The sequence below is a fragment of the Trachypithecus francoisi genome, unplaced genomic scaffold (genome assembly GCF_009764315.1).
Source record: "Trachypithecus francoisi isolate TF-2019V2 unplaced genomic scaffold, Tfra_2.0 Lachesis_group5, whole genome shotgun sequence".
Taxonomy (NCBI): Eukaryota; Metazoa; Chordata; class Mammalia; order Primates; family Cercopithecidae; genus Trachypithecus; species Trachypithecus francoisi.
Genome location: NW_022681470.1, coordinates 107,379,242 through 107,393,374, shown reverse-complemented (window position 1 = coordinate 107,393,374; position 14,133 = coordinate 107,379,242). Strand labels below are relative to the sequence as shown.

Below are 14,133 nucleotides of genomic sequence, written 5' to 3'. Positions count from 1 at the left end.
TACAAAACCATGCAGTTGGTTGTATTTAGTTCATGGGCCAGTTTGCCAATCCCTGATCTAAAGCAATGCCCAATAATTAACAAGCCCCACAAACAAGCACAGAATCTTCAATCAGAACTGTATTGCCTCATTCAAGTGGGGAGACAACCAAGGATCATCTATTGCTTGGGGAAACCTATGAAACACAAAGATCAAAAGAAAAAAAAAACAGAAAGTAAAACAGATAATAAAGGGAACAGAAAATAAACAAGAGCAGGCAGAAGCAAGCAGTAAAATAAGATGTCAGAAACGTTATATAACGATAGCTGGGCATAGTGGTGCACGTCTATAATTCCAGCTACTACAGAGGCTGAGGCAGAAGAATCATTTGAATCCAGGAGACGGAGGTTGCAATGAGCCAAGACCGCACCACTGCACTTCAGTCTGGGCGACAGACCGAGATTCTGTCTCAAAAAAAAAAAAAAGTTACATAATGCAATTATCAAATATAAATATGGAATCAGTGTATCTGAAATGTCTCAAAAGTAAAAAGTCAAATGAAAAATAACGTAAAATAGGTATTTTGCCTAGGGAAGAAAAACATTTGTATCCTCAGAGAAAGAAGATACTAAGTCCACAGAAAAAGAATAGAATGTTATAAAAATACAATCTAAGCAAGGAAGCTCTTAGAAATGTACCACATAGGCCAGGCGTGGTGGCTCATGCCTGTAATCCCAGCACTTTGGAAGGCCAAGGCAGGTGGATCACCTGAGGTCAGGAGTTTGAGAGTGGCCTGGCCAACATGGTGAAACCTCGTCTCTACTAAAAATGCAAAAAAATTAGCCAGGCGCGGTGGCACTAGCCTGTAGTTCCAGCTACTCAGGAGGCTGAGGCACGAGAATCACTTGACCCAGGGAGGCAGAGGTTGCAGTGAGCTGTCCAGTCTCGGTGACAGAATGAGACTCCATCTCAAAAAAAAAGAAAAGAAAGAAATGTACAATGTAATTAATAAATTGGATAAAAGGGTTAGAGATAAGGACAAGGAGATCTTTCAGAATGTCAGCTGAGCAAGAAAACAAAGGAAAGAAAACTATAAAAGATAGGGGAGAATATGAACCTAGGAGAGCCAACATCAAATAGTAATAGTTCAAAAAGAGCGGGAGGTGGGGAAGGACCTTCTGAAAAAAATGTAAAGTTATCTTACTCTAAATGAAGATTATAAGACTAAATGAAAAAACACAATGAATTTTTAGAAACTTTTAGAGAAAAAAAAATCAATAGAAGCACATCATTGTATTTCAAAACAATGATAAATAGATGAAGAGATCCAAGACATAAAAAGATCTCAAGAGGTAAATAAACAAATGAAACCCAACCGGGGTTGTACAAACGAGCAAAATTAGAGTAGCATCAGCAACACTGATTTAAGACACTGGAAGATATGCCTTAAAAGTTCTGAGGAGGGAGGCTGAGGCAGGAGAATGGCGTGAACCCGGGAGGCGGAGCTTGCAGTGAGCTGAGATCTGGCCACTGCACTCCAGTCCGGGCGACAGAGCGAGACACCGCCTCAAAAAAAAAAAAAAAAAAAAAAAGTTCTGAGGAAAAAAGTTTTAACCCAGAATTTCATATCCAGCCAAGTAATCATTTAAGAAGAGAGTAGAATAAAGAAAACTTCAAAGATGCAAAGGCTCAGAAACTATACTCTTAGTGACTCTTCTTTAGAATGTACAAACAAGGGAGTAAACAAAGAATGGGGAAGACATGGGAGCCCAGGGCCTGTGTAATTTATTAATTAGATCAAGACTCATCTTCATAAAACTGACTTGAACGACTACAACCTCAGTTATTAGGGTGCATAAGCAAAGAATAGTGAAATTAAAAAAAAAAAAAATTCTGACCAACAGCATGGAAATGAAGAAATCTGTCACTGCCGGGTTCGGGGTAAGGAAAAAATTTTTCTCCTGAGAATTTCCTTTTTTTCCCCCCACACCCACACTGTGTGTAATTCTAAGAATTTCTAATTACAGCCAGCCTATAAGGTAAACACTAAATCAACATCTGACAATACTAGGATACAGTAAACTAAAAGTCTGCTTCAGTAATTTCTGTGTTGATGGCACCTGACAGAAGCAAATGCAAAATACCCTTTGGAGGCTTGTTCCCTAAAACCAGTCTGGCAGATTTCATAAAGCCCTGGTGAACAGGCTCACTGTCTAAAACTATAAAATACAGGAGGACACCACCCCAACAAACAAGAGCAGGCAGAAGAAAGTAGTAAAATAAGACATCAAGAACATCAGATGATGGAATTATAAAATATAAATATGAAATCAGTATACTTGAGACATTTAAAAAATAGGTCGGGCACAGTGGCTCACACCTGTAATCCCAGCACTTTGGGAGGCCCAGGCAGGCAGGTCACTTGAGCTCAGAAGTTCAAGACCAGCCTGGCCAACATGGTGAAACCCTGTCTCTACTAAAAATACAAAAATGAGCCAGGCGTGGTGGCATGCACCTGTAATCCCAGCTACTTGGGAGGCTGAAGCAGGAGAACTGCTTGAACCTGGGAGTCGGAGATTGCAGTGAGCCAAGATCATGCCATTGCACTCCAGCCTGGGCAACAAAGTGAGACTCCGTCTCAAAATATACACTCAAAAACATTCATGGAAGACTTAAGCAAATGCAGAGGCATACCATGTTTATAAATAGGCAGACACCATAAAGACATCTTCTCCCAAATTGATTTACATATTCAAAGCAATTCCAACAAAAACACTGACAGGTTTTTTTGGTTTGTTTTTCTTTTCTTTTTTAAAGAGATGGTGGCATCTCTCTGTGTTGCCCAGGATGGAGTACAGGTGCTATTCCCAAGTGCAATCATAGCACATTACAGCTTCAAACTCCTAGGCTCAAGTCATCCTTCTGCCTCAGCCTCCTGAGTAGCTGGGACTACAGGCAGGTACCACCACACACTGCTTAAGAGGTTTTTAAAATGAACTTTCACAAGATAATACATTTTAGTATAAGAGTGAGCAAAAGGTGAATGGCCAAGGTTTGTCTTGGAAAAAGAAATTTTTCAATAAAAAAAAAGGAGCTAAGGGTCAAGATCAGTTGAGATAACCTTGAAGATGACCAAGGTATATGTAGAGAGGGCAGTAAAATTATCTTAATGAACAAAACTTACTGCTTATTATAAAGCTACTAAGAACAGTCAAAAAATAAATAAAGGAGAAAAAACTACATTAATATAAAAACATGAAAAGACAGCTCTCTAAAAAGTAAAAGTGTATCCGTTATCTATTGCTATGTAACAAATTACCTCAATAACTAGTAACTTAAAACAACAGTAATTCTCACAGCTTTATTGAAACAAGAATTTGGGAGGGACCTGGCAGGCAGTTCTGGCTTAGTGCCTCTAAGAAGGCTGCAGTCAAGATGTCAGCCAGGACTGCAGTCATCTGAAAGCTTGATTGGGATAGAGAATCTACCTCAAAAGTGGCTTTCACATGGCTCGCAAGTTGGTCCCGGGTTTTTGCAGAAGATCTCAATTTTTCTCCATATGGCCTCTTTAAAGGACTACTAGAGTATCTTTCACAGAATGGCAGCTGTTTTTCACCCAGAATGAGGGATCCAAAGAGCAAGGAAAAAGTTGTATATATGCCTTTAATGACCTGGCCTCAGAAGTCACTATTAATTCTAATATATTCTCTTGGTCACAGAGACCAGCCTTGAGCAACAGGACAGCAACCATAGAATGGTGTGAGTAATAGGAGAAAAGGAACAAGGGGCCATCTTAGAGGTTGGCTACCACACCAAGCCATAAGCTCAGAATACATCTTCAACCTAAATCATCAACAAAGGATCAGTATACAGAATTTGTCAAGAATTCTTGTAAATCAAAACAGAAAATGTAAGCAATCTAAAGAAAAACATAAAACACATGGACAAATAATTCACAAAAGGAACATAAATAGCAAATAATAAGCATTCAAATGTACTCGTTAGTACCATACAGTGCATGCCATTTACTCATCACTGGGGAATAGGCTTTAAATCTTTTTCTAAAAATGGTATATTTATGTTCATCCATCCTTGTTCTTTTTCCCACTTCCCCTTGAGTCCAATGGCAAGGAATAGAAGTGCAATTTGTGGCCAGAGACAAGAGGTTAATTTACCTATCATCCTGAGCGCAATCTCTGAAGTTGGCTTAGACAGCCATAAACATGAAAAAAAATCAGTAAATCTATAGTGAGCTATTTTTAAAAGTTTAACTTCGGTTAATAAGTACTTTCTTCATTTTTACATTTTATTGACGGGAGGCTTTTTCTGAACTGTTACGGGTACTCCAAAATGCAAAACTATAAATGTATAAATCTGCCACCTATTATTTTATGATCTGACATTCTTCCCACTAGCCCAAAGACTGAGACATTATCATGTTCTTAATGTCCGTTAACAGAGCAGGGCTTAAACTTTCTGGTCTCAGGACCTCTCTTACAGTCTTAGTTACTGAGGAACACAAAGAGCTTTTGTTTAGATGGGGTATGACCATCAAATATGTTTTAAATGTATTTTAATTCATTACAAAATGAATTAAAAATGAATCTTAAATTTTAAAATGTTAAAATGACGTTTATTTTATTACTAGTTTTGTTTGTTTTCTGAGACAGTCTCACTCTGTCACCCAGACTGGAGTGCAATGGCATGATCACAGCTCACTGTAGCCTCAACCTCCCAGACTCAAGTGATCCTCCCACCTCAGCGTCCTAAGTAGCTGGAACTACAGGCACACACCACCACACTTGGATAAATTTTTTATTTTTTGTGGAGTCAGTGTCTCACTATATTGCCCAAGCTGGTCTTGAACTCCTGGGCTCAAGTGATCCTCCCACCTCAGCCTTCAAAAGTGCTGGGATTATAGGTATGAGCCACCATGTCCAGCACAACAGGTTTAAACAACATTTTTAAAAATCAGAAATAACTGTATTTCCTAAAACAAAAAAATTAATAAAGAGTGTCATTGTGCTAAATTTTAAAGATCTCTTTAACATGTGGTTTAATAGAATATGGCTGGATATATGCTTCTGCATTTAATGTTTTGATACGTTGTTTCTTTGAAGAATATAAAGAAAATCTGGCCTCAGACAGCTAAGTAAGAAAAGGGAAGAGCAGATTTTAATAGCCTTTTCAGACCACTGTGTGGATATTTTTATCTGATACAACACAAAAACTTAAGAAGTATATTTATTTTTTAAACATCAGTTGCAATGTGGCATCTCAAACCTTAACAATAAACTTTACTACTCTCTTGCATTAAAATCTATTTATTGGCTGGGCACGGTGGCTCATGCCTGTAATACCAACACTTTGGGAGGCTGAGGTGGGCAGATCAACTGAGGTCAGGAGTTCAAGAACAGCCTGGTCAACATGGCGAAACCCCATCTCTACTAAAAATACAAAAATTAGCTGGGCATGGTGGTGTGTGCCTGTAATCCCAGCTACTTGGGAGGCTGAGGTAGGAGAACTGCTTGAACCCAGGAGCCCAGGAGGTGGAGGTCGCAGGGAGCCAAGATTGTGCCACTGCACTCCAGCTTTGGCAACAAAGCAAGACTCCATCTCAAATAATAAAATAAAATACAATCTATTTATTACTGCTCTGTTTTGCACTTAACACCATGCATTGGTCATTTTGAATATATTGCAATAAGCTACGCAGATCTTTGAAATGTTGACATTACACAGTATCAAAAAAATTCACGTTCATTAATATCACCACCAATCTCTTCAGAAAAGTCTTTAAATACTGAGAAACTGACCAGCTCATGGCAGCAAACACCAATTTTCCAAAAATTCTAATTTTTATTTTAAATCTCGATTTTTATCACTGGCAACATATGTCAGTTGTTTTCCTGGAAATGACAGGCTCAATTCATTCACTTTTGAGAAAATGGCTGCCAAATACCCATGCCTAAAAACCATAGTTTGTCAATCATTATTTCAAGTAAAAATAGTTTTCTATGAAAAAAAGAAAATTCAGCTTGGAACTCAAAAAACTACACAAGTACTTTTCTTGCACTTTCGTAAGCAGCAGAAGCATTTTAGGCACATTTCCCATTTCATCACACAGAGCTTTAAAGATCAAAATTTAGTATAGTAATTGTTACTGTTTCATAAAGGATATTAAGTGACAATGGATAGGTTTATTTTTGTTTTTTCTCTTTTTTTTTTTTTTTTTTTTTTGAGGCGGAGTCTTGCTCTGTCGCCCAGGCTGGAGTGCAGTGGCCGGATCTCAGCTCACTGCAAGCTCCGTCTCCCGGGTTCCCGCCATTCTCCTGCCTCAGCCTCCCAAGTAGCTGGGACTACAGGCGCCCGCCACCTCGCCCGGCTAGTTTTTTGTATATTTAGTAGAGACGGGGTTTCACTGTGTTCGCCAGGATGGTCTCGATCTCCTGACCTTGTGATCCGCCCGTCTCGGCCTCCCAAAGTGCTGGGATTACAGGCTTGAGCCACCGCGCCCAGCCTATTTTTGTTTTTTCTCTAAATGTGTGAAAGTAAATATGCAATGACTTGTAGTATGGCTTGGAGCCACTATCTTTTTTTTCTTTTTTTTTTTTTTTAAGACAGGGTCTCATGCCATTGCCCAGGCTGGAGTACAATGGCACAATCATGGCTCGCTGCAGTCTCGACACTCCCTGACTCAGGCGATTCTCCCACTTCAGCCTCCTGAGTAGCTGCGACTACAGGCACACACTACCACGCCTGTTTAATTTTTCTGTATTTTTTGTAGGGACAGGGTTTCCTCATGTTGCCCAGACTAGTCTCCTACTCCTGGACTCAATCAATGCACCTACCTTGGCCTCCCAAATGGAGTCACTCACCACCTTAATTCATGCAGAGGTGACGGCAGTTTTATCCATCATTGCTTTTGCACCGTTAATATAAATGTCAGCACAGTGAATAAGGTAAATATTAAATTAGTGTAATTATGAAAATAGTTTTAAACTTGTGTACCTCTAAAAGGGTCTCAGTGACATGGTCACTACCTTAACCCCCACCCTAGCATTCTGTGGACCACACTTTGAGAATCACTGCTTTAAGGTATTCTCATTTAGGACCCATTGAGAGCAGTATCTATGAGAAAAGTAAAAGTAATTAAAGTCCCCCAACTAGGGCTATTGATGTACAAATACTAGCCATTATAAAGGCTTAGGATTTAGGACAATAGTTTATAAATTTTTACAAGTTCTAGGTAACTAGAAAGATTCGGAACTCAAATGATTTATCATGCATGCTGTACACATCAGTAGACGTCAGAAAAGCCTTTAAAACCACAATTTACCCCCCTGCCTCTTCTTTCTGTTTACTGTGAGATACAGTCACAAGGGCAATGGGGGGACAAATGAAAAAGTACCGAAATCACACTACTGCAATTTATTGGGGGCTTCCCATGTAAGCTCCCAATAAATGCACCTTGCAACACATTAACTCTCTTAATTCTCACAAAAACTCTATGACATAGATATAATTATTACTCCCAGTTTACAGATGTTAAGTAACTTATCCACGGTCATTCCAGTACTAAATGGCACAGCTCAAAAATCAAGTCAGGTAGTTTGACCACAATGCTAGACAGAAGTTGTTAGGAAGTATTTCAGCAATCTCGGATACATCTTCAATGACTAGATGTTGGTGTAATACCACATGATCATTCAAACACTCAAGCTTGTTTCTGTTGAAGAGGACAGTCAGAAAAAGTAGAGCCTAAAAAGTCCCCAAACCAGTTAAGTCACATGAGGCTAGAACTGTCATACAGTGTACACACTCCAGGGATAAGAAATTCCAAGGGCTGAAACAGAAGACTCCTCAGAGTGGCTCAGCATGGTCTGTGATAAACAGAAACACTATGAGGAAGTGCTTTTCACACTACACTCAAGAAGTTTTCCCTCCCACTTACAAGACTGTTGCCATCTCGGACTTTTCATAGTAAGTTTTTTTGTTTTGTTTTGTTTTTGAGACGGAGTCTCACTCTGTCACCCAGGCTGGAGTGCAGTGGCATGATCTCAGCTCACTGCAACCTCCGCCTCCCAGATTCAAAGGATTCTCCTGCCTCAGCCTCCCAAGTAGCTAGGATTACAGGCACCTGCCACCATGCACAGCTAATTTTTGTACCTTCTGTAGAGACAGGGTTTCGCCATGTTGGTCAGGCTGGTCTCGAACTCATAAGCTCAAGCGATCTGCCCACCTCGGCTTCCCAAAGTGCTGGGATCACAGGCATGAGCCACTGTGCCCAACCCATAGTAAGTTGAAGAATTCAGTAACAGAATGATTCCTCCATGGTGATTCCTCTATTACTCCCCACAAACTATAAGGACATTAAACGTACGTACATACAGAATGTTAGCATAAAAGACAATAGAATCATAGAACCTAACAGGATAGGAACTCAGCCTCTTCACAGTGCAAAAGACCTGGAGAGACTTCCTAGGTTCCTTGTCCAAGGGTTACACAGCTACTTAATAGCAGAACCCAGGCCAGGCGGTGCCTCACATCTACAATCCCAGCACTTTGGGAGGCCAAGACGGGCGGATCACTTGAGGTCAGGAGTTCGAGACCAGCCTGGCCTACATGGCGAGATCCTGTCTCTACTAAAAATACAAAAGAATAGGTGGGCATGGTGGCAGGCACCTATAATATCAGCTACTGGGGAGACTGAGGCAGGACAATCACTTGAACCCAGGAGGTGGAGGTTGCAATGAGCCAAAATCACGCCATTGTACTCCAGCCTGGGCGACTAGAGCAAAACTCTGTCTCAAAAAAAAAAAAAAAAGCAGAACCCAATGCAACTTAATACCAATTCATTTCTTCAACTGTATCATTGTGCCATCTCACAGGTAGCCTCATCTCCTTCAAGAGTTCATCTGAGAGTTTGTTCAGATGCATCAATATGATTCCTATTTTAAAAAAATTTTTTTAGAGACAGGATCTTGCTATGTTACACAGGCTGATCTTGAACTCTTGGCCTCAAGTGATCCTCCTGCCTCAGCCTCCTGAGTAGCAAACCTGTATTTTTAGTGATAAAGTATAAAATTATATATATTCACTACTGATAGCTATTCTGCCTCAACCTGAAAAAGCACCCCAAAACAATCACAAAAGTACTCTAAAAAGCGCACTATTGAGATTCAATATTAACTAATTTATCTACTTTGATTCTGCAAATACTCCAATGGTAAAGAGATCATACTTTCTCTTCAAAATATTTAAATCCATCTTCCTCAAAGTGTGGTGGTACCAAAAGCATCAAAATCACAGGGCACCTGTTAAAAATGCAGGCACATGGAGTCATCACCAAATCAACTAAACCAGTCTCTGAAGAAACTCCCAAGTTAGCATTTTAATAAGCTCTCCAGTGATTCTTATTTACTCAAAACTTATTGAACAGTATTAGTGCAAAATGAGATGGGTAAGTAAACAAAAATAAACATTTTGGATTTTAGCTGTGCTACAAAGAAAAAAAGATGATGTAGGAGAGAGCGACCTGGCGGACTGCTTTAAAATGAGAAGTCAAACTCTGAGGAGACATTTGAAGTGAGAAGCCCTTCATTCAAGACAGTGGTTCTCAAACTTAAGCGTGAATCAGAATCACCTGGAGAGCTTGTTAAACGAGACTACTGGTCAGGAAGTCTGGAACGGGGCCCAAGAATCTGTATTCCTAACAAGGTCACAGATGCTGCTGATGCTGCTGGTCCAGGAACCACACTCTGAGAACTGTTGATCTAGAGAGAGCAGCCAGACAGTGTGAATAAATGTATTAAGAGAAATAGGAAAAACACCAGTTAGGAAGGAGGGCATTATACTTATCTTTGTTTCAAAATCACTGGAAAAGACGGTGAATTAAAACCACTAGTTATGATCTCCAGACCAGAGAAGATGATACCTGAGGTTGATCAGTAATATCCTATATTGTTGAATCATTTCTCAGTTACAAAGTGTTTTCGCATTTATTATTTGCCTTATTGAGATATAAGTAAATGACTATTAGCTACATTTTAGAAGTAAACTGAAGGACAAAAACAGTATGAATTTCCTTTAGCGTAAAACAGTTAAGGAGCTGAAATATGTCCCCTAACACCCAATCTAGTGTTCTTTCCAGCACAGCTTGATCTTTTTAAAGAGCAAAGCAGAATGGTATATAGGAGGTTAATACTGACAAATTACTTTCCAAACTATCTAAAAACACAGTGGATGGCTGGGCACGGTGGCTCATGCCTATAATCCCAGGACTTTGGGAGGCTGAGACAGGCAGATCATTTGAAGCCAGGAGTTCAAGACCAGTCTGGCCAATTTGGCAAAACCCCGTCTCTACTAAAAATACAAAAATTAGCCAGGCATGGTGGTGTGCGCCTGTAATCTCAGCTACTAGGGTGGCTGAGGCACAAGAATCGCTTGAACCTGGGAGGCAGAGGCTGCAGTGAGCCGAGATCAAGCCACTGCACTCCAGCCTGAGCAACAGAGCGAGACTGTCTCAAAAAAAAATTTTTTTAAATAAAAAACATGGTGGATTCCAGACTCAATTTGTTTTAGATATTCATTGACAGCAATATCACTTAAGATTGACAGTATTTGGTTAGTCCCTTCCACTTACTCATCCTCCTTCAAAAAGAAAGGATAAAGAAATGAAGAGGGGATTTACATATTATTCTCTCTCCTTCATAAATTTCAGATAGCCAATTTCATAACCTCAGTCCCTCAGCCACATCAGTCAAACACAATCTGCATCTCTGGGTTCCCTCTAAATCTCTTACCTAAACCAGGTTCCCACAAGAACACTGAATCCTATGGGTCTTACTATGCTCATGGGTGCACAGACCATGAGCGGTTATTCTCTAAACACCCATTAACAATTAGTAGCTTCTCCAACAACCAAAGCCTTATTCTTAACATTCTTACCTACATGTCCCAATAATGCTAGAAACCCAAAACAACCCAAACTGAAAACATTTTATCCCCCCTCCGCCCCAGGCCTTACCCTCATCCCAGCCTGCTTCAGCGTCTGAATACGTATTAATAGCATTGCCATTCACCAAATAAAAAATGTGGAATTCTACGTTTGTCTCCCTCACACTAATTTCAATACAATCCCCTCGTCCCTCCACTCCCACAGCCACTTACTAATAGTTACTACCATTAATATACTAGTTACCATTTCATTAGTAACTACCACGTACTAATTACACATTTTATCTTACTTCATTCTCTCAATAATCCTATGAGTTTATGTACTTTTTTCCCGTTTCACAAATGAGAAAACTGAAGCTAAGAAAAGGTCACTGCCCAAGTGTAGAAGATGGCAAAGGAGATTTCCAAACCCTACCGTTCCCCCAAACCAAAATGCTTCATTCTGTAATATCTGATACCATTTCTTTACTACCCATTCCAAATGTTAATTTCTTACCTAGATTACTGCCAAGATTCTCCTAACTGGTCTCCCTGTCTCCAGCCTTGCCTTCCCTCCTCCCTCAAGTGCCCTAAGTGATCCTTTTGGATCAGAAATCTGATCCATTTATCCTCTTGATATAAAAACCCTCCAGGAACATCCTTTAGTCCACAATGTCCAGGATACACTCTACAGGATGAATTCCAAGCCCTTTAGTACAGGTCCACAATCCCTTACCTAGAGTTCCGAAATTCAAAAGCTTTGAAATTTTATTTCTTTTTTCATTAGTTTGCAACAGAATCCACTGTGAGTGTTGGGAGGTTATTTATTGTCTATTTATCCCATTAGTGTGACATTCATGTGTTTCAATGCAGAAACATTAACGTGTTTGATACAGAGTTAATTCAGACCCTGATAAAAGTCTCACATAAGAGACCTTGCCAGAAAAAAGAAAAATCCCAAAATATTCTGAAGTTCAAAACACACCTGGATCCCAAGAGTTTAAGAGACTTTGAAACCTTTATCTATTCAGCCCATCAATCCAATCTAATTTCCACCAATCACCTTACACATTCTTTAGTTCCAGGGATGTAGAAGGGTGCCCTGTGCCCTGAATACCCTCCAACCCAGTGAGGTACTCATTCAAGAAACCTGTTCATGGATTTCCTTTCCTGTGAAGTTTCCCTGACCTTTCCTCTATTGTGCCACAACCATTGTACTGAATACCCTCCTCCACTGTTGCAAGTTATATAGGTTTCCCCTGTTAGACTGTGAATGAAGTCTTCACTGAGTACTTTATTCAATCCTAGCACAGTGCCCCAACACTAGGGGCTCACTAACGTCCAATGAGCTAAAACAAATTCATGCCCAGCTTTCCCTAACTCTCAATTTCCTTCAAAGTTCATTTCTCCTTCATCCCCAAACCTTAGGATTTTCCCTAACCATGCAGTCCTCTTTCCGAGTTTCTCCTTCCCAATGTCATCTTACAATTTTCTGTCAGGCGCCTTCTCTGTACCCCAAGCCCTCCAACATATTTTATCCACCTCCTTTTAATCCATAGTGCTCCTCTCTCCTATCTGCGAACAGGCCAAGTCCCCTCCCTCCAAAGCAATCCATCTTCACTGCCCTTACCTCTTACCTACTCCCTCAACATCTCGCTGGCCCGGGCCCTTCCAGCCAAAATACTTCTCACTACGTGTTTCCCAAATCCCCCTTCTCTCACTGTATGGGTCTGCCAGCTCCAGAACCAGTGCTCGGCCGGGTTCCGCACATCAAAAACCTCGCAGCCAGCGTCCCCTCCCCCAGCCTCTCGCAGCCGGCACCCCTCCCTTCATGCTCCCCTTATCTCTTGCGGTCCAGCTTCTCCGGAAAGTGTCCCAGGGGCGAGTCTTTCACCTTAGAGACCCCTGGGGATCGCGCCTGTCCGAGCAGCCCCAGGCCCCAGCACCTCCGTCCCCAGCTCCTCTAGGGTTGCGCAAATCCTGTGCGGCCCAGATGCCAGACAGGGCCTCCGGCTCACCTTGCTGGATGTCGCCGTTGCTGCCCCCCGGGATGGGTACGCTGAGCTGGCGCTCCGGCTCCGGCAGGCAGCGCAGGCAGAAGGAGTGAAGACAGGGCAGCAGCTTGGGCTCCGCCTCACGCCGGCTCTGCAAGCTCTGCTGACACACGGCGCAGGTGTCCAGGAGCGAGGCTGGCGGTCCAGGAGGCGGCCCCGCCGAGGGACCCGGAGCGGGAGCCGAGGCTGGAGCTGGAGCCGGCGTCGATACTGCGCCCCCGGGAACTGCAGGGCCCACTGAGGCCGCAGGGGATGAAGCAGCCTGGGCAGAGCCCGAGGAGGCCGCGGCCACCCCCCCGTCGTCGGGCCCGGCCGCGCCGCCCTCAGCGCCGGCCCTGCCGCCTTCCTCCTCCTCCTCCTCCACCAGCACCGCGGTGAGAGGCGGCTCCGCCTCCTGCGCCGCGGGCCCGGCGGCCCCAGCAGTTACCGGCGCGCTGCCGCTGCCCCCGCCGCCGCTCTCAGCCTCGCCGCCGCCTTTGTTTTCCGCCATGTTTTCCTCTTTGAACCCGCCGGACCGCCCCGCGCCGCCCGCCGCCCGCGTCGCCGCCGCCGCCCCCAGCCCCAGCCGCAGCCGCAGCAAGAGCGGCAGCCGAGAGCGAGCGAGAGAGCGAACCAACGAGAGCGCGCGCGCACGCGGCGCCCCCGCCCTCGCGTCGCGCGTTTGAAGGAGGGCGGTTGCGGCACGCGCACGTACGCACGGACGTCCTCCCGAGGGAGGCGGGAACTCGGTGCGCGGGCGCGGAGCGGTCCGGTACCCTCGAAGCCAGTTCCTTGCGTCAGTGCCGCGGCTCTTTAACCCGAAAGGAGCTTTTAAAGCCAGAGGCGGTTGACGCTGGGTTGCCTGTGGCTGGGGTTGGTTATGAATTTCGATACAGCTGTGGTGCGTACGGAAGGGTGGAAGCCGGACCGGTTCCGGTCGTTGCGAGCGTGTCCCGGGGGTCTTCGCGGAAGCTTCACCTGCCGTGCCGCTCGATCTCCGGGGCCTCCTAGGTCTCTGCTGTGCGTAGACCAGCCGCGTTCCTTTGGGTGGCTGTGGAGCACTAAAGCGGGGCTTTGTTTTTTTGTTTGTTTTTGGGTTTGTGTTTGTTTTTTGTTTTTGTACTGAGGATCTACCAGAAATAGGCTGAAAAGACCGAGTGAGGAAGAAACTCTTTAACAGCTA

At 43.1% G+C, this 14,133-nt stretch overlaps 1 protein-coding gene across 4 annotated transcripts in view; it reads right to left on the bottom strand.

Annotated features, from left to right (window-relative positions):
* Positions 1-13,593, bottom strand: part of TRIM33 (tripartite motif containing 33) — a 123,736-nt gene extending 110,143 nt beyond the window's left edge. For 2 of the 4 annotated variants that reach the window (XM_033199861.1, XM_033199862.1), the window contains exon 1: positions 12,936-13,593. In XM_033199861.1, the coding sequence (XP_033055752.1) occupies positions 12,936-13,461 (526 nt within the window). In that variant the 5' untranslated portion in view covers positions 13,462-13,593. The remainder of the gene's footprint in view (positions 1-12,935) is intronic. The other 2 variants (XM_033199863.1, XM_033199864.1) reach the window with 1 other exon arrangement.
* Positions 13,594-14,133: the final 540 nt, after the last annotated feature.